The sequence below is a fragment of the Lampetra fluviatilis genome, chromosome 20, assembly GCF_964198595.1.
Source record: "Lampetra fluviatilis chromosome 20, kcLamFluv1.1, whole genome shotgun sequence".
NCBI lineage: Eukaryota > Metazoa > Chordata > Hyperoartia > Petromyzontiformes > Petromyzontidae > Lampetra > Lampetra fluviatilis.
In genome coordinates, this window is record NC_136294.1 from 10,622,272 (window position 1) to 10,643,452 (window position 21,181).

At 49.1% G+C, this 21,181-nt stretch overlaps 1 protein-coding gene across 6 annotated transcripts in view; it reads right to left on the minus strand.

The window, feature by feature from the left end:
* Positions 1-21,181, minus strand: part of HMCN1 (hemicentin 1) — a 267,719-nt gene that overhangs the window by 190,439 nt on the left and 56,099 nt on the right. For all 6 annotated transcript variants that reach the window (XR_013637801.1, XM_078865602.1, XM_078865601.1 and 3 more), the window contains exons 6-7: positions 16,291-16,462; positions 2,271-2,377 (exon numbers count right to left, since the gene is read on the minus strand). Coding sequence is in view for 5 of the 6 variants with exons in the window: in XM_078865602.1 (XP_078721728.1) it covers positions 2,271-2,377; positions 16,291-16,462 (279 nt within the window). In the remaining variant the exon portion in view is untranslated. The remainder of the gene's footprint in view (positions 1-2,270; positions 2,378-16,290; positions 16,463-21,181) is intronic.

Genomic DNA, 21,181 nt, shown 5'->3' on the forward strand with positions numbered 1-21,181 from the left:
TTGTGTTGCGTGACATCGGACAAGAGCACTTGGAATAAACCTACGGCATACACGAGATAAGAGCAGAGATAAGTCAGAAAACAACTTTCTGTACTGCCTCGTAAAGGCAGTTTGGTGTCTCATGTACATGACGGTTCAGCCTCTGTGCCACGTATAAACTCTCCTCTTCAAATGCCGTGCGCCTCCACGCTTGGGGAAAACTTGCATTATACAGGACGCCTATGAAATAGAGCCGAGAAGCACATCGGGCCCTTCCTGCTGATATAAATAAAATCTATCTATCTCATACTGAATTTGTGATGCAGAAGCTCACTTGAAAAGTGTAATAATATCCTTAACTATATTTGGAATTTAGAACATATTAAAAAAGGGCCCTGGTGTAGTTTATCCACCATCAGGCCCCCGCTCTGCGAGATTTTAATGTGTGATCATTCGGCGGGCGGGCAAGATGGCAGGGCCATTTGTCGAACGAGCTCCATTTCCGACGCGCGCATCAGGCCACGGCGACCTGGGGGAGAAGCCATCGTGGTTCAGGTCGGGTACGCGTGTTGCAAAGGAAAAAGGCTCAAACAAAGCAATTTTTTTTTATCACACATGCTGTGCATTTGGGGGATAACTCCCGTGAAAGACGTTCACAAAACATCCGTGCAAGAAGAGCTCCGAACAATTTGGCAAGCCGATGGACGTTGAAGGGGAGGCCGTCCCTTCACCAGTGTGTTTTAGTACGAGAAAAATAGGCTGGTGGGACAGAAAAGAAAAAGAGACACGTGAAGAGCTGTCATGTATTGAGATTGGCTGGGTGGATCAGAGGGATACCGGTATCAGTGCACTGAGTCACCGCTCCTGAGATCTTGGTGTTCAAAATTCGGGTTTCAGTCACCCACACAAAAAATCCCAGACTCTCTCGAATGCAGTGCATTGATGAGTGCAAGCCAATCATCAGTGACTACACACAACAACAACAAAGCAATGCAAATGTCACCCCTTCATATAATTGAGTTTGGTTCAGCTTGTCAGGTCGAACAAATTTGAAGATCGTTGGGTAAATTACGGGACAAATGACGGCTGCCACGTGGTGCTGTGTAAGAGTTAGCTGCACGTGTTAGTAAGCTCTGTGTTTTGCGTTAATAGGGTACATGAAGAGGGGGAAGTGAAGGGATGAAACCGAGCCACAAGAGAAGTCTCTTGAAATGACCCCAGAAGCGCTTCTCTACTGTCATCTTGCCAGGATTGTCCGCGACATTGCGAGGCTCCTCCGACTGAAGGAGTTCCCAAAAGGACATTTCTCCATCTCCTGACACGACTTTGATCGCACTCGTGGGATATAATGAACGATACGAATCCTCGAAAGTGAAAACATTCGTCAATTCGCGAAACACACATATAAAGTGCATATTTATATAAGACGCGTTCAAACGTTGAGTATTTAAGTCCCGGTTGCGGATCAACTCAAGCTCATCATATTTGTTGGATAAAAAAAAAGACTACTTTGCAGTAAGTCTACGGTAATTCATCTCATACACAGATCGCTTGCTCATCGTGTGAATGTCTAAATTCCACCAGTGGCCCAGAGCATCCAATCGAGATGAGTGCTCTCCAATTACTGGTGTGAGTAGAGAGGCAAAAAGATACGGGAGCAGACCTGCAATTGCTTGCTCACACCACTGTTGGCAGAGGGGCTGCATCCACTTTGAGGGAGCTCTACAGAGCTTCTCTCAATCAGTAATTTGGCCACATCTCTCGCCAGATCTCTTGGTAGAGGTGGAAATACTCACACTTTACACCTTACCGCACGTGACTTGCCGATCGACTAGCCGTGCTGTCGTCAATTATAGTGCTGGGGGGGACAGTGGTGGGGGGGGGGGGGGTATTTAAGAAACTTGCACCATTCTTTCAATTTCCGTTCCCGGAGATGGAATCGGCAAACCCTGGATGGATTGCAAGTCCAGAGTGATAACCGTTATCCCACGGCAGTCTCCCATCTGGTACGAGTCCACAACAAGAATCAAAGTGATCATTTAGCTCAATTGAGCAGTGAGGTGTTGGCCCATCTTCCGTTTACAGCCCCGAGCCAGTGGTGAAAACTCCACCTTCCTATGGCTGAGGAGATTCGATCCAACCGCTCTTGACCACCCACAAAATGGTACAATTTTAACAACCATGATGGAATTATAGGCTGAGTCACCCCCCCTCCCACCCCCCGCTCAGCTTGAATGAGAATGCAGAAACGTTTTCCGTAGGTAACATTTACAGAAAAAAAGCGATCAAACCTTGATTGTCCAGAGGCCAGGAGCAGGTTCCTTGACATTCACCACCTTGGCTGAGTTGGGAATGTGCAGCAGTTCCGTGAGTCCGGCTCCCTTCTTCATGAGCTTGCCTGGAGGGTCCAGGGGAGATTGGGAACGAAGATCGTTGTGAAACCGGACGACGACAACGAGAGGCCACGGCCAACGTGGTCACAAGAGAGAGTGAGTGAGAGAGTGAGAGAGTGAGTGAGTGGGGGAGTGAGAGAGTGAGTGAGTAGGGGAGTGAGAGAGTGAGAGAGTGAGTGAGCGAGAGTGAGTGAGAGAGTGACAGAATGAGAGAGAAAGAATGAGATAGAGTGAGTGAGAGAATGAGTGAGCACAGCAATATAAAGTGGGACGGTGAGAAGGGAGAAGAAGTTTAGACAATGAGGACATGTCACGTACTGGAGTACACACAGGCCCAATCACAATCGACAGATAAGGAGTTTGATTTGGACAACGCAGCTCCGCAGTCATTGGCCTGGAACTTACTGCCGCTGCACGATGGTCAAGACTCGTGTAACCAGTTCAGGAGAATCGAGGTTTGAAGCGTTCGTGACTGCAGGAATCCATACTATCTGGTTCTTTCAGTAAAGTCACGTAGGTATAAAATTAAATAAAAATTACTCACGACGTTTCGATTGCAACACAAGCAGTCATCATCAGGTGGGAAAACCACAGCAAGAAAATTGTAATTTGAGCAAAACATTTTCAGCATTTTTTTTTTCTTGCTGTGGTTTTCCCACCTGATGATGATTGCTTGTGTTGCAATCGGAACGTCGTGAGTTATTTTTTATTTGAGATCAGTAGAACATGCATGACAGTGCTGTGTCATCGGGCTTACAATGTATGAATACTGCGCACTCGAGTGTTGAATTTATTTAAATTTACTTATCACATTGGGGGTTAACTGAGCCCATCATCTCTTCATATCCAATGAAATAGGTACTGCTTTGCATAAAAGTTAACAATGGTCGTGTTATGAATAGACCATATGGCGTACAGCCGTTTCAAAACGGGCAAAATAAATTTGTTTGTCTATTTGTTTGTGTATCTCCCCTATGATGGGACTTTCTAGGATAAACGTTGAGATTTTCAGGGCACGGGTTGACCAATAAGGTCTGAATTACTACTATAATGAGCCAAGAATATCTGTTTGTGTGTAACGCGCGTGACATCACTCCACATGCCGCACCCCCCCGTCATTAATATTAAACAGGACCCTGCGGGGTGGGCTGGTAGGAATAATACTAATACCGGTACAGGGATATCGACCGCACACACACGCGCACACACGCGCATAAACGTACACACGCACACACACACGCACACACACCGCACGCACACACACATACATGCACGCACGCACACGCACACGTAATGAAGTTGTGTTGCTACGCTTCCAGTTCGCCGTGAATAACGATCCGAGGCCCAATAGCGCCCATTCATCACGCCGCTCGAGTGGGCCGGACACGCACACACGCACGCACACACACGCACACAGTCACACATATACACACACGCACGCACACACGCACACACAGACACGCACACACACGCGCATACACACGCACACACACGCACGCAAACACACACGCACACACACGCACGCAAACACACACGCACACACACGCACGCAAACACACACGCACACACACGCGCAGGGGGAGCGGGCGGCCATCTTGTCGGACGGACGGACGGACAAACGGACGCGGACGGACGGACGGACAAACGGTCGGACGATATAATCTATTGGTGGTCTGGTCCACTTCGTTCCTACCAGTATGAGCACGTGACGTCACTCCACATGCCGCACAACCCCCCCCCGTCATTAATATTCATGAGCGCGTGACGTCACTCCACATGCCGCACCCCCTGTCATTAACATTCATGAGCGCGTGACGTCACTCCACATGCCGCACCCCCCCGTCATTAATATTCATGAGCACGTGACGTCACTCCACATGCCGCACCCCCCCCCGTCATTAATATTCATGAGCGCGTGACGTCACTCCACATGCCGCACCCCCTGTCATTAACATTCATGAGCGCGTGACGTCACTCCACATGACGCACCCCCCCGTCATTAATATTCATGAGCACGTGACGTCACTCCACATGCCGCACACCCCCCCCGTCATTAATATTCATGAGCGCGTGACGTCACTCCACATGCCGCACCCCCTGTCATTAACATTCATGAGCGCGTGACGTCACTCCACATGCCGCACCCCCCGTCATTAATTTTCATGAGCACGTGACGTCACTTCACATTTCGCACACCCCCCCGTCATTAATATTCATGAGCGCGTGACGTCACTCCACATGCCGCACCCCCGTCATTAATATTCATGAGCGGGTGGATTTTTACACTCACGCAGAAGGTCGAGCGGAAATAATTTTTTTTTGGTGCAAATTCGTTTTAAGTTTGACGTTTCTTTATTAAAAGTGAATCGAATAAATACTTCTACGTAGCAACAAAGTGGATTTGGTGCCTTTCTTCAACACTTGAAACAAAAGGTAAGTCTAATTTATGCTTCTACATTATGGTAAAATAGACATTTCTCGGTGATTTTCCAGATATTGTATCGAATTCCAATTTATTTCAACCCCAGTGACCGAAAGCAGAAGAGAATAAAGTATTAGAGCAGTGAATTTGAACAAATTGAAGTTCAGTTATATACAGTGCTACAGTGACATGAAGTTAGGTGTTTTATGACGTAGTTTTGTGCAAGAATCACTGCCATTAATACAGCGCTACAGTGAACTGCAGTGAAGTGTTTTATGACTTCGTTTTGTGGCAGATTCACTGCCATTAATACAGTGCTACAGTGAAAGGTCGCCTCAGCCTCAAATGAGTACCTGGTGCGGTGTGTAAACATCGCCACTGGTGCTGGCCACCCACCCCGTCGTGTGCCGTGCCGCCCTCCATAGGTAATCGCTAACAGCACTTCCTTCAACAGTCTGTTAAAGGCTCCATGGGGGATGTTTGTCTTTGTATCCTCATGTCTCTGTATGCATATCTCCATGTTTCTGTGCATGTCCATCTCTCTCCCTAGTCAAACCCTGTCATAGGCTGATCCAATGTGTTTCAACATCTACTTACACGATTCCACGATTCTGTGACCCACCGTGACATCTGTGATAACACTGTAGCCTTAGACACGATGCCATAGGCGAACAAATAGATTTAAAGAAATGCATCCGGGGTGACTGTGGAAGATTACAGTGAGTAGCAGACTTTGGAATCAGATTAATGAAGTTGTTGAATTTGTAGTGGAGGGAAAACAGTGGTGTGACTAGGGGAGATACGACATTACCATAGAAGGGAAAAGAGGCTTAAGTAGCAGACAAAGAGGTGTGAGTAAGAAGTTGGGTTTGGGAGAGGAGGAGGTGTGACTGGGGTTGGGTGGGCGAGTCAGAATAAGATCAGAATCAGAATATTTGTTTGCACTGGACGAATCCGATGAGCTGTAAAGCTCTTTTTCACAGATGTGCTTAACTAAACTGAACTATTTTTTTTATTTTACGAGGTAAGGCCCACTGAGCTATGTGGCTATTTTTCAAAAGCGACCTGGCCACAAATGATAGCTCAGCGAAATGACTAATTCTTTGGAAATCTATCGCAGCCAAATACTCAAAACGCATAAATGTGGAGGGGGAAAACCGGGGAAGAATCCACGCGACCCACGTAGAGAGAGATACACAAACTCCAAATTTACAGCAGCAGGCATCAGAGTCGGGATCGAAGCCGCGACCTCCTGTGCACCAGGCGAGGTAGTTAACATCTCGCCGCCGGGTCCAGTAGTGGGGGCGGGTGGGAACGCGAGAAGGGGAAGAAGGGAGCATCGCAAACGCGCGGAGGCCCTGGGGGCGGGAGGGGGCAGGGCAAGGGACAGGACAAATTAGAGAAGGCAGGCGGCACGAGGGATTAATTAGACGTGACCCGAGGAAGTAGCGGGGTGGTTGAGTTTGGGATTTTGGGTTTTGGGTTTTTAAAAGCGGTGGGATTGGGGTGGAGGGTGGGGGGGAGCTTGGGGGAGGGACGGCCCCGGGGGGGGGGGGGGGGGGAACGGGTGCAGAAAGAAGAATTCTTACGGCACTACGTAATGTCACAGATGTCTGACGATGAACAGTGGAAGAGCAAATTAAATGTTCTAAAACATTTATTCTGAACATCTAGAAGGATAACATGCTTATAAACGCATCTTGTAATCTAGCTGTAAGTCTGGAGGTTTTCAGTTAACGAGGCATTGCTTTTCTGTGAGAGGCGATCCGCTGGTATGTGTAATTGTTTGTTTATTTATGTATGCATTCGTTTTAACATCCTGAGGCAGTCATTTCAATAAATGCCCTTTGCGACCTCGCCGGTGCCCCAAAAGAGGCGAGCCTGGCTGCCCTCTTGATAGTGGAGGGCGATGCAAAAGGGCCTCACCCAAGTCACGGCGACTCAAGCGCATTCAGCTTGCAACCAGGGCGCGTGTCAAGCCACTAGGCACACAGCCGAGGACGATTTAAACACAACTGTGAAGAGGGTTACGCTCGACTAAAGTTAAGAGAGAAGATTAATTGCACTTTGTTTGAGGTGTTTTTGGCATTAACACAGCCGGCCTTAAAATGACACAATCGTCAGAGGCCATTGTGTATTCATTGCTGGATGAAGTCCTCCCGCACCCCACCGTAATCCCTCACGGTCCAATACTGCTAATATCGATATCTCCTCTGAACGTGAACCGCTCCATCTCCATGGCGGCCGTAAACCCTTGGATTGAAAACTTTATTTCTTTACAATTGTTTTTGTGTTTAGCTTGTTGTCCTTCCCCCGCACCTCCGATGAGCATGGTTGGCTACATACGGTGCGAAGGAAGTTCAACATACATTCATTAAATTTCTATTTAAAGCTTTCGTGACTGCAGGGATTCATATTCTTGGTTCTTTCGGTAAAGTGACGTAGAAGGGAAATAATAAAATAACAAAAATTCAACATAATAAAAATTCTCACGGCGTTTCAGACGGCTGCTTGCGTTGTGGCCGAAACGTCGTGAGAATTTTTATTTAGTTTTATTTGTATTATTTTATTATTTCCCTTCTACGTGACTTTACCGAATGAACCAAGACTATACATATGTAATAACAGCCATAGAGGGTTCACGTGGGGATTGGCTTGCTGGTCCTGCTTTGTAGCCAATAAGGGTTGAGACAGGGAGCATGGCCTCGGCGTGATCACGGCATGTCAGCAGGGGTGATTGGCCTGGCCATTCGGGGCCCCAGCTAATGGGGAGCCGGATCAGATGCGTGGTCCCGGGATTGACAGGGAACCATCGAGAACGGTCAAGGCTGTCCATGGAGGATTGGCTGGGGGGGTACCACGTGACGAAGGGATTAAGAGAGAGAGAGAGAGGGAATGATCGGGAGCAGACTTGGGAACGACAAGAGCAGGGTCACGCGCGTACGGGGGCTCTGGGTGCCACGTGCGCGGTGGAGACTTGGTGTGAAGTCTGCCCTCTCTCCGTTGTCTGCCAGCAACGGAGAATGTGTGAGTAAAGTGTATTTGTGGAAGTGGAAATAAACAGGACTGATTCCGAAGCCGTCTCAAGAAGGATTATTACACTGGTGTCAGAAGTGCTTCTGCGACTGTTTGGACGATCGTCAAGATGTCTAAACACCTCAGAAAAAAGAACCTGCCTGTGCCTCTATCGGAGGAAGAGGTCGAGACGGATGAAGATGAGCTGTTGGGAGCTACAGCCCCGATGCCGCCTGCTGATAATACTCTCCTCGACGCCTCTCAGCGTCGACCGGGGGAAGATGCGACCACCGCAGGAACAAAAGACGAATGGCGGCTGATGGCGGAGCAGATCGAGTCGTTACGCGCCATTCTGCTAAGCCTGGTGACCGCGGTGGCGTCCTCACCAGCCGTGGGTCGCCAGATCGCTGATCAGCTGGACGCCACGGGAAGGGGTCCTGCAAAGGAATCTGAGTCCGCCATTGCTCCTGCCACGCGGGAGGACGCCGTCGTTTTGGGTGGGGCGGCTGCGCCGGAGCCGTCGGCCGCCATTTTAGGCGCGCCTACCACCACGCGGCCGCCGAACTCCATTTTGCCTGCAACGGGTGGAGAGCGGGAACGGCAGTCGGAGACGCCCGCGGCGCGCGCTTGCCACCGCGGACATCGCCTTCCACAAATTAAAGAATTTATCGCCGGGGGCGATTGGAGTGCTTTTACGTGGCGCTTCGAGTCAGCTTTTAGATTCGTGAACTGGACGGAGGATGAAGCGCTGGGAGCGCTACCTACACTGCTTGATGATGTTTCTCTGGGGGTCTTCCGCTCCATCCCGGCGTCCAAGAAGAAGACACTGCGGGATGCGTTCGCAGAGATGGCGGAATTTTATGACCCACCGACATCAGCCACCAGAAAATTTATGTCGCGTCGCCGAGCATTGGAGGAATCGCCGTTGGCTTATCGGGGGGCGTTGATGGCGCTGGCCATGTTTGCCTACCCCGACGCGACGGCCGATCATTTGGATCCTCTCATCCTTTCCCGTATGCTGGAGTTGTCTCAGGAGCCCAACATTTCTCTACCAGTGTGCGGCCACGAACCGCTTACATCGCGATGGGTGGCGCGCTGCCTGGACGCTAAGTTTAATATTAAGCGTTGGGACCAGATGGCGGCGTGGACGGGGAAACCCGAAATCGATGGGCCGCCTTTGGGGTGGTCTCCGCGACTGGTTGTCCACTGCTCCGACGACTCGGGCGACGACGACATGCTGGCTGCTGCTGTTCCGCATAGGATTCCGGGACGGCGGCTGCGCGACCAGCGTGGCGACTACACGGGCCGTCCACGTGCAAGGGCCGGGTCATCCGACCGCCGGCCGACGTCAGCCGCGTTTTTCAAGTGCGGCAGATGGGGCCATTTTGCCCGTGACAGCCGCTGCCGACCTCTGCTGTCGCCTCTTCCGCCAAGGGGACCTCCATCTCCTCCACCTGCTGCGGAGCTGCAACAACCTCGGGCGAGTCGGCACAAATCGGACACCCGGCAGGTCTTGTCACATCACTCATCCACTCGCACTCATTCTTACAGTCCTAAGGATAATTTTACTTCTCCTGCTCCATTTACACGCTCTGCTACACAGTGGAAGAAATTGGCTCGCAGGGTTGTGGCCGCGGCGTCGGGCTCGTCGACGGTACAGGCTACCATCGACGGCGTTGACGTCCGTATCTTGGTAGACACGGGCGCGTCTGCTACCATCATTTCAGATGTTATTTTTCATTTGTTGTCCATTCCTACGTCGCGGATACGCAGGGTTAATGATGCGTGTGTTGCCGCAAATGGGGGAAGCATGGGTATCTGTGGTCAGGTAGATGTGAGCATCGCTATCGGAAATATTACCACCGCAGGACCTGTGTTAATCTCTCGCTCGCTAGCTGTTCCATGCTTGCTTGGTACTGATTTCCTGCGCCGGATGCCGCTGAGAATACGGGTCGACCAGGACTGTTTGGAAATGCCGGGGGGTCGTAGGATGGCGTTCCTGCCTTCACTGCTGGCCAATGCGCCTACAGGTAACGCAGTTACTGCCGTAGTTGCTGCTACGGTGGAGGTTCCATCGGGAGCGCAAATGCTCATTCCGCTGCATTACCGAAAACCCCTTCAAATGGGAAGGGATGCGAAGGGCGTGCTATTATCCCCATCGAATTCGGTATCTAAATCTTTTTCTTTGGCGGCGGCACAAACGATCGTGCGACCAGGTCAGGCACCTTTCATACAGGTGTTGAATGGGGGACCTGACCGCGTTGTTGTTCCGGAGGGATCGGTGCTGGCTCACGCCACTACCGATTTCGCCTCTTGTGACAAAACGCCGCGCACTCGGATGCCCGCGGGTGGGCCTCCACACGATCGTTCACAAGAACGCTGGATCGCAGATTTATGCGGAGAGAATTCTTCCTTGTCAAATGAACATAGGAACGCCCTGCGTTCACTATTGCTACGATACGCTGATGTTTTCAGCAGAAATGATTTGGACCTCGGCCGCACGTCGCTTTTGTCACACCATATTGACACCGGTGCGGCACCTCCCATCTGTATGCACCCTCACCGCATGAGCCCGGCGGAAAGGGAACACGTGCGCGGGGCAGTAGATGAATTGCTGGCGGTGGATATTATTTCGCCGTCCAACAGCCCTTGGGGCGCGCCCGTCGTTCTGGTTAAGAAGAAAGATGGTGGTACGAGGTTTTGCGTTGATTTCCGCTGGTTGAACAAAATTTCGGTAGCGGACGCGTACCCCTTACCGAGGATGGATGACTCATTGGATGCTTTATCGGGTGCTAAATTCTTTTCCACCCTTGACCTGTCCTCGGGCTTCTGGCAGCTTCCCCTCGATGACGAGTCGAAAGCCAAAACGGAATTCCGCACGCCGCAAGGTCTCTTTGAATTTAATCGGTTGCCTATGGGCCTGAATGCGGCTCCGGCGACGTTTCAGCGGCTCATGGAATTGGTGTTGGCGGGACTACAGTGGGAAACGTGCCTCATATATCTAGACGATATAATTGTCTTCAGCCGCATGTTCGAGGAACACCTCCAACGCCTAGAGACGTTTTTTCAAAGAATGCGCGCGGCTGATCTTAAGTTTAAACCTAAGAAATGCCACCTTCTGCAACACTCCGTCCGTTACTTGGGTCATATTGTCAGTTCGGACGGTGTATCCACTGACCCTCTGAAAACCAAATGTGTACGTGAGTGGCCCACACCCACTTCAGTGGGTGATGTTCGGCGGTTTATTGGATTCGCTTCCTATTATCGCCGCTTCGTTAAGAACTTTGCGACGTTGGCAAAACCATTACACGTTCTAACTGGCAAAAATCAAAGGTTTAAATGGGGAGCGGAGGAAGAAAGTTCTTTTAGGGCACTTCGGGACCACCTCGCTACGGCGCCTATGCTAGATTACCCAGACTTCTCACAGCCGTTCATCCTTGATACGGATGCTAGTGATATCGGCATTGGGGCCGTTTTGTCGCAACGTAAGGACAGGGTTGAGTGAGTGGTGGCGTACGGTAGCAGGGCTCTATCCCCTGCGGAAACGCGATATTGCGTGACAAGGCGGGAACTTTTGGCAATTGTCCATTTTGTTCGATTGTACCGGCCGTACCTGTATGGACGGAAATTTCTGGTTCGCACTGATCATGCGGCTTTGCAATACTCCCTGAAATTGGATCAGCCATCAGGCCAATTGGCCCGGTGGTTGGAATCATTACAGGAATTTTCCTTCGATATTACATACCGAAAGGGGGCCCGTCACGCGAACGCTGATGCGCTCTCAAGGCTGCCGCCCATTCCTCCGTGCACTTGCCTGACGGGCACGCACCGCTGTGCGGCACCGCCCACGTCGCCCTGCCCGGTTATGGGGGCGATAGCGAATGAGGACAACGCAGGGGCGAAAGCGAAGGAGGATGACCAGCAGGTGTCGGTGGACACCGATGATACCTTACGGCTGCCGCACGCGGTCTGGTTACATGAGCAGGAGGCCGATGCCTCGCTGTCTCCGCTACGGAAATTGGTAGGGAAACAAAAATCTCAATTGGCGGGCTGGAAGTGGCAGATGTTCCGAGGCAAGTCGGGATTGTTAATGTGTACCGACGGGTTGTCTGACCGACCACGCTTGGTAGTGCCTACTTCGCTTCGCTAAGACCTGCTCCGTGCTCTGCACGCTGATAAGTTGATGCACCTCGGCGTCAAAAAGACTTTGGCCGCGATGCAAAAGGATTTTTTCTGGGCCGGTATGACGGCAGACGTCAATGACTTTGTCCGCTCATGCCATGATTGTGCGAAGAGGAAGTCGCCTCGGAACCACTATGTACCACCGTTGCGTTCCATTGAGGTGTCCCGTATCAACGAATTAGTTGCTCTCGACATTCTGGGGCTGTTTCCCCCGTCGGCTAGGGGCAATAAATACCTTCTGGTCGGGGTGGAATATTTTTCTCGATGGCCGATGGCCTGGCCTCTGCCCGACCAAACGGCAGCGTCCATCACCGACGCTTTCTTGAACGGGTATGTCATGGACAAGGGGGCACCTGAGAGGCTGCTCACAGATCAAGGGCGGAATTTCTCCTCTAAATTGCTTAGGAAAGTTTGTGACGCGCTGGGTACAAAGAAAGTTCGCACCTCCCCATACCATCCACAAACAGATGGTATGGTGGAACGATTCAACCGTACCCTCTCGGCTATGCTTTGTCACACGGTCAGTGAAAAGCAAACCGATTGGGACCTGCACATACCAGGCGTCTTAGCGGCATACCGCATGGTTCCGCACACGTCCACGGGATACTCACCATTTTTTTTGATGTATGGCCGTGAAAATGTTCCACCCATCGATGTGCAACTGGGTAAGCCGAGTAAACGACCGTCCCGCTCCTTGCCTGACCACGTGCGTGACTCGCTTGAACGAGTAACGGAGGCGCGAGAGGCTGCCCGGTGTGCGACGGCCCGTGCCCAGGCAAGGAACGAACGGTATGCGCGTCGATCGCATACTCGCATGCCTTGATCAGTGGGAGACCTGGCGTGGCTCCACTGCCCCCAGGTACCGGCGGGTACATCCCCCAAACTGCACAGGCCGTGGCGGGGGCCTGTGACGCTGGTAGATGTTCGGAACTCGCAAAGTATCCGCGTTCAGTACGGAAAACGTCGGTGGTATGTTCATTCCTCGCGACTTAAACCCTATGTTGACGCGCGTGTCGGTCCTTCATCCCCACTAGCTGACCTGCCGGGTTCTGCCGAGCCGACTACGCCGATTGCCACACCCCTTGATCCCAAGGGGGACTGTGTTGTGCCTCCTACAGATGAACAGGTTCTGAGGGCTGAGGAAGCCCCCGCTGCCCCCCCCTCCAACGGGGCCTGCCCTGGACGTGACCAAGCACCAACAACCTACTTCTTCTTCGAGCCTACTACCTCCTGTCGATCCGGAAGCAAAGCGACCATGCGCTGGAAGCGGAGAGGGTCCCGCGTCGCGTACGCGGTCGAAATCTCTTCTGTTTCGTTAACGTTTGATCGTTTAGCTATTTTCCCTGTCGTTACTGCGCTGCAGGGGCGCCCTAATGTATGTCGGGGTTTTCATGGGTGACTGTTTTTATGTGTTGTTAGGCGCGGGGACGCCGTTTCACCCTCAACTGTTAAACGCACCTTGGTGCCCTAATAAGATGTTTTACGGAATTGGTTTATCACCCTTTTCCCAGCCGAGACGGCTAATTTTTTCACCGGGGGGGGGGTGATGTAATAACAGCCATAGAGGGTTCACGTGGGGATTGGCTTGCCGGTCCTGCTTTGTAGCCAATAAGGGTTGAGACAGGGAGCATGGCCTCGGCGTGATCACGGCATGTCAGCAGGGGTGATTGGCCTGGCCATTCGGGGCCCCAGCTAATGGGGAGCCGGATCAGAGGCGTGGTCCCGGGATTGACAGGGAACCATCGAGAACAGTCAAGGCTGTCCATGGAGGATTGGCTGGGGGGTACCACGTGACGAAGGGATTAAGAGAGAGAGAGAGGGAATGATCGGGAGCAGACTTGGGAACGACAAGAGCAGGGTCACGCGCGTACGGGGGCTCTGGGTGCCACGTGCGCGGTGGGGACTTGGTGTGAAGTCTGCCCTCTCTCCGTTGTCTGCCAGCAACGGAGAGTGTGTGAGTAAAGTGTATTTGTGGAAGTGGAAATAAAAAGGACTGATTCCGAAGCCGTCTCAAGAAGGATTATTACACATACATTAGATGCGTTCTCTCCTTTGGCTGTCGCTCCATTACAGTCTAATGATCCCGTCCTGCCAAAGACAAGTGTGCTCTTCTTAATTTTGAACAAGAAGTCCCTTACTTCCGTTTGTTCCCTCCCTTCCTTTTTTTGCCTCTCAGTGTCTCAATTTTAATATGAACGAGTTTATTCAGGAATGCTTTTTGATTATTGAGTTTGCTTGTCTGTTTCTCAGTAGCTAATACTATTGGTATGCCTATTTAAGAACTAGCCATCAGAGAGTATTTTAAAATCGTAATTCTCATCGGGCCCCTCGGTGTAAAGCAGTGTTCTTCACTAATTTTGAGAAAGTGCCCACTTTCGCCGATAAGGCATCATCAGTGTGAGGGCCGCCACACATCTGAAACCATTGTTGGGATTGAGAGCAGCACGATGATGGTGGGGGGTGTTTTCACTCGTCGTTTTTTCCCTCGTTGTTTTTTCCCTCGTTGTGTTTTCACTCGTTGTGTATTGTCAGGAGCCACACATGGGGGGCCGCACTAAAGGCCACCAGGGGTCGCAATGAAGAACACTCGTGTAGAGTGTAGTATAAAACCTTAATTATTATTATCCACTCTATGTCTCTGGCCTCTTTTCATGTCCTGTGAAGAAGGCCCATTGCCCCAAATGTTGCCTATTATGTACTTTTCCTTGTTAAGGCCACACTATTATTGTTGAATGTGTTGAGTTTGTTTTGTTATGTGTGCTTGTGCAAGCACTGCCAAACGCATTGCCACCAAATAATGTATCCAGTAAATTGCTTGATATTATCGGCAAAACTCATTATACTTGAGAACCCATTTAAGTTATGGGGAGGCTTACTCAGATTAGGACCCATCGTTGATGGGTTCAGTGTTCTTTTAGGCCTGCTTCATAGGCGTTAAGCCTACGTGGCAGGCCTCTTCACTATTCCAGTCATCGGGTTTGTAAGACCCATACAAAGCAATAATGTGTATGCGCTCGCAACAAATGACTTATTGACCCCTCTCTGTGATAAGAGAAAGACCTAACAGAGAATGACTTGACGACATCAGAGATTGGTGCCAGAAAGATGTGGTCACTGCTTGAGGATATTGGTACAAGACAAGAGAGGAAAGTGGAAACAACAAATGACAAAATGTGCACTACATACCTACGGGCTGTTTGCCCATAGATCGTGATGATGATGATGTAATAAGATGCTAAAATGTCTCGTCTGACGAAACTAAGCAATTTTTTCCCCAGGTAAAGCTCATTGAGCTATGAGCTCTTTTTCAGAGGTGACATAGCCACACAAGTTAGATAGTCGAACTGGCTGATATCATCATATGTGGAAAGTGATATTTTCAGTCAAATGATTTTAACGCGTGTTTCTAAATGTGGAGGGCAAAACCGGAGGACCTGGAGAAAATCCACATGACCACGGGGAGAGAGAGAACATGCGGACCCAAAATATGCAGGCATCAGGGTCAGGATCGAACCCAGGATCTCCTCCATACCAGGCGAGGGAGGTAACATTTCACCACGAGATCATGCAATCGCCTGTCACGTGTAAACCAAAGACATCGTTATGCCGGTTCTCTTGGACCCAGGGCAGCATCCTCAGGTTCAGAGGAATTTGAGCCACTTGGCCACTTCTTCTACAGCATTGAGAGCTTAGGGGGCAGGGGGCTGTAAATGCTCCGATGCAAGCGGACGGCTCTTAACCGGAGCACCCCTCCCGCCACGCCCGCTGAGGGGGTGGATGGTGGTGTGGTCCAGCGGCAGCGCGTTCGCCGTGTGCGCAACCTGGGGGCGCCACACTCATGGAGCCGTGAAGCCGGCGCACGTGGAGCCGTGACCTCTGTGTGCCACACCGCCTCCGAGTTTTGCGAATGTTTAGCCATTTAAATGCATGTGTGCGCGGTCCGAAGTTTTTAAAAAACTTTTTTTTATCATTATTTCACTATCATATCATTAATGTCGCAGAGTTTAGCGGTTCGAATGCGGCAGCCATCTTGGTTAATTACTGCAGGTGCATTAAACCAAAAAAAGGAACGCCGTCTGTTTCACATTCAACGTTGAAGATCCCGTGACGCCTTTCAAAGGAGATTTTTCTAGCGTCACGGTCCAAATTTGTAACAAAAGATATAATTTACTCGCAAATCATTCAACGGGAAAATGGAAAGCAAGCGTCGCATCCTATTGCGAAAACTTAGCAGGACCCTCCAGAAAAAAACTAGTAAAATTAGAAATAATAATAACAACAACGATAATGGACTCATACCTGACGGGTCCCGGATCTCGATAGAGGGAGACAGGCCACTGAGGGAGACTGTGACCTCCTTGAGGCTGGGGTCAAACGGGATCTGCCACGTGTTCTGGTCGCTTGACTCGTGGTCCGTGGATAGAATGTGCACCTTGGAAGCTTGCACAGCCTCCTCCACCCATTTCAAAACCTGTGCGGAGAGGACGGGGGGAGGGGTCACACCAGCTTCATTCCACTTCCCATCTTTGCTGTAGAATGCTAGGTCCGCAGCTTACATATCCATGGTCTTTATAGATGAATATTTTATATTAAGCTGTCGGGTACAGACCTCTAGTCGTAATGGTAACTACAAGATATTTACCAGAAACCAGGCCGGAGCTTTGTCGATAATCATTGGATTGTTAGGGTCTGTTAATCGAGAAGAAACTAAATATGCAATAAAGTCTTAATCTACGACAAAAGTCCCATTATAGCAATCGATTGGCAGCTCAAATTCTCTCTCTCCATGTACATCTATCACGTGCCTCTTCTCTCGTCGCATTGCACCACCGCTTCCTCCCATCTCACCCTCACTCTCCCTCTACTATGGGTCTCTATGTGAGTCTGTGGGTCTCTATCTCCACAGCTCTTCTAGACTATGGGTCTCTATGTGAGTCTGTGGGTCTTTAATCTACGCAGAGCTTCTAGACTATGTGTCTCTATGTGAGTCTATGAGTCTAATCTCCACAGACCTTCTAGACTATGGGTCTCTGTGTGAGTCTGTGGGTCTCTAATCTACACAGCTCTATTAGACTATAGGTCTCTGTGTGAGTCTGTGGGTCTCTAATCTCAACAGATCTTCTAGACTATGGGTCTCTGTGTGAGTCTGTGGGTTTCTAATCTACACACCCCTTCTAGACTATGGGTCTCTGTGTGAGTCTGTGGGTTTCTAATCTACACACCCCTTCTAGACTATGGGTCTCAATGTGAGTCTGTCGGTCTCTAATCTACACAGACCTTCTAGACTATGGGTCTCTATGTGAGTCTTTGGGTCTCTAATCTACACAGACCTTCTAGACTATGGGTCTCTATGTGAGTCTTTGGGTCTCTAATCTACACAGAGCTTCTAGACTATGGGTCTCTGTGTGAGTCTGTGGGTCTCTCTCCACAGGCTTTCTAGACTATGGGTCTCTGTGTGAGTCTGTGGGTCTCTAATCTCAACAGCCCTTCTAGACTATGGGTCTCTATGTGAGTCTGTGGGTCTCTAATCTACACAGAGCTTTTAGACTATGGGTCTCTGTGTGAGTCTGTGGGTCTCTAATCTACACAGAGCTTCTAGACTATGGGTCTCTATGTGAGTCTGTGGGTTTCTAATCTCAACAGCCCTTCTAGACTATGGGTCTCTATGTGAGTCTGTGGGTCTCTAATCTACACTGCTCTTCTAGACTATGGGTCTCTATGTGAGTCTGTGGGTCTCTAATCTACACAGCTCTTCTAGACTATGGGTCTCTGTGTGAGTCTGTGGGTCTCTAATCTACACAGAGCTTCTAGACTATGGGTCTCTATGTGAGTCTGGGTCTCTAAACTGCACAGCTCTTCTAGACTATGGGTCTCTATGTGAGTCTGTGGGTCTCTAATCTCCACAGCTCTTCTAGACTATGGGTCTCTATGTGAGTCTGTGGGCCTCTAATCTCAACAGCTCTTCGAGACTATGGGTCTCTATGTGAGTATGTGGCTCTATAATCTTTATATTCCTTCAAGTTGACTTTTCTTCGTCTCCTCAACACGTGCCCAAACCCCTCTATGGCTCGCCTCCCTCACCTCCTCGAGGATACCTCCTGGCTTAGCAGGACTGACAGCAAAGCCTTAGAATATATAATCATACATTTGCAAATTGTAATTGAGAGGAGGTGTGGTTACGCTTTGTCTGGTAATGGCAAAAGGAAAGCAGGAGATGGTAATCGATTAGAGACGGTCAGCACTTTGAGATGGTGAAAGGGTTGGGCTTGAGTGACGTTTGTGATCCACCAAGGCTGTGACTGGTGCAGTTGTGGCATTACAGATGGAGCATGGTTGCATACGTCGCATGAGGACAGCGGAGTGATGGTGTATCCAACTGTTGATAGGTGCTACCTTTAATTCCTACAGCCCTACAGCTTGGTACCGACAGAGAAGCGTGTGGAATATCACTCGATCTTGGTTTTATTCTGTTCTGTTCTTGCGTATGGCAGCAATGTGTGCAGGAGCTTATTGACAACGTCGATGTCTGCCAAGCACGGTGAGAGGGCTTCAGGAGAGAGTTCGTGAAAGTTTTTCTATTCCTCCTCCTCCGACAGTCTGCAAGTGGATTAAGTGTGTGGTCCATTGTTCGGGTTGCATAGCCACAGTCGCACGACTTTGGCTTGACTTTAATGGTCCCTTCATGAGGCAGATGTGCACATCGGCCTGTTGATGTTCTTACGCGGTTAATGTATGTTTATACTAACGTGCACACTTGCTGCACTTGTTGGACTACTACTACTATTAACTATTTTTTTTTTTATTTTACCAGGTAAGACCCACTGAGCTACTATACAGCCTTTATTTCGGAAGCGACCTGGCCACTGATGATAGCTAAACGAAGTGGCTTATCACGTGGCCATGTATATCGGCCACGTGGAATGTGCCATTGGTCAGGTGTTTAGCCAAGGCTATGTTGCTGAGATCTTTCCCTGAATATTGTGCTTATATTTATTTAAGCAGCATGCATGAAGGGTGCACCATCAATTATGATACAAAAACACCATAACCTTTAAAGCACGTATACGTAGCATATTTGTAAACGTGACACTCTTGTCGAGGTGGTGTAGGGTTAAGGACAAAGATTCTGGCATAAAGCTACCTCGTTGACTCAACAAAACAAATATCGCAGATGCAGCTCTTCATCTGTCTGTGATTGATCAAACGAGTGGTTGCTCTAAAAACTGGTTCACCATCACAGGAATGTGGAATTTGCATCATTGGCTAGGGTATGCCAGCAGAGTTGAGTGTTGCCACATTCTTGTTTACACAAGGAGACATCTTCTTGGTTCTTTCGGTAAAGTCACGTAGAAGGGAAGTAATAAAATAATAAAAATAAAACATAATAAAATAAAATAATTCTCACGACGTTTCGGCTACAACGCAAGCAGCCGTCTTCACCTTCTACGTGACTTTACCGAAAGAACCAAGAAGATGAATCCCTGCAGTCACGAAAGCTGTAAATCGAAATACAAGGAGACATTTTAACTCGGATTTTACCAAGGCAAGCCTCACTAAATGTCAAGGCCCTCACAGGAGATTCCTGCATCAGTCACTGGTGTCAATGTCTCCACGAGTGTTTACCACAACGGAAAACACATTTTTTATGAAAGCAATTTACGACGAATAAAGTCAAGGGAGGCATGTCGCAGTTGTAATATTTGAGCTAAAAAATAAACAAATAAAATGATTAGTCTCTCGGAGCAATATGGCAATACAATTGGCTGACGTGATTTTTGTTGGTGCAATCAGCTTGCTTCCTGCCATTGACTGCACCGCAGCCGGCAGAGGTTTATTTTCACAACCTGAAATCTATTTAACTGTCCATTCACAGTTCCCCGGAGATCAACAAAGCGAACACTCCGTACATTTCCTTTCCATCAAAACATCTTGAAAAAACATTTTGCTAAGAAACAGAGTCAAACAAAATTCTCTCAAAGCAAAATTTGTCGCCGTAACATGTTGCAAATCAAAACAGCTCGGGAAAGATGCAGCACTCTCAATGTTTTCCTTCTTCTACGCATTGCCAATACTTCTGACATGCTTTGAAATGGGATAAATTTGCAAGCCAACAATTTTAATCTGTTCGACATTCACACTGGCATGGCATGTCTGCGCGAGCCACTGGTTATGAAAGCAATTTAAATGTTATGTTTGAAGCAGTGTCTACAATTTGGAGGTCAACATGTTGAGCAATGTTGTCTTAAAAAGCAAGGCTGCCCTCCACTCGGAATTATCATCATCCCGCTACTATTGATTTATTAAAAGATGTTTGGTAATGTAACAGATGAGCAATACACACACAAATCTACGAATAATCCCAGTTACAAAAACTAGAGGGCAACGACCTGGCCTGGAGAAGAGGCAAAACATGTAACAGCTCGGCGACCCACCACCTCATTGACATCTGCGAGTCATAAAAGCAATCGGTATCAAGTGAATGCCAGAGAGTCTGAATCAGTGTACGGTTGGACAAGGTGGATGGAAGATAACTGCGGGCATGGCTGCAGTGCCGAGATGGCACTGTAGGATCCACAAATGTTCGAACACCGGATGTGTCTTCGCTAGAAGTCAAGTCGACGTCTCCGTGCTCAAACGAGCAATGAGATTGTGTTGAACTCTCTCCGTAAAGCTGAGCCAAATGTGAAACTGTACATCCACAACGTGACGGCTGGACTATTAAAAAAAAACAGCAATCACTGGTAACCTCCCAGACAGCGGCACTCAAAGTCCATCTACCTGGGAGGAATCAAGAGGCTGAGTTGACCCGTGATTTGGATTTTAATATATAACCTTCTGATCGTGAGTCAATTGCTCAAACAAATGTGCTACCTGGCCAGATTGCGATTCAAACACCTCCATTCAACTGAGCAACGTCACTCAGCGTGCCAGTTTTTCTTTTTAAAGAAATGCACTTCTCTGTCCTATAAGTTAATGACAGGGAAGAATTGTTGATAAGTACAAGATAACACAACAACACTACCAATTACTCTCTCTGACAACTAAAGCTTGTTTGCAAAACGTCACGTGGTTATCATCAAAACTCATCGATTATTCAATTGATTACATGTGTTCCAATTAAGTTAATGAACCAAATCCAAAGCGGCGTGTGTCTGTATACTCAAGCCAATGATTTGTGGGCTCGTCACCT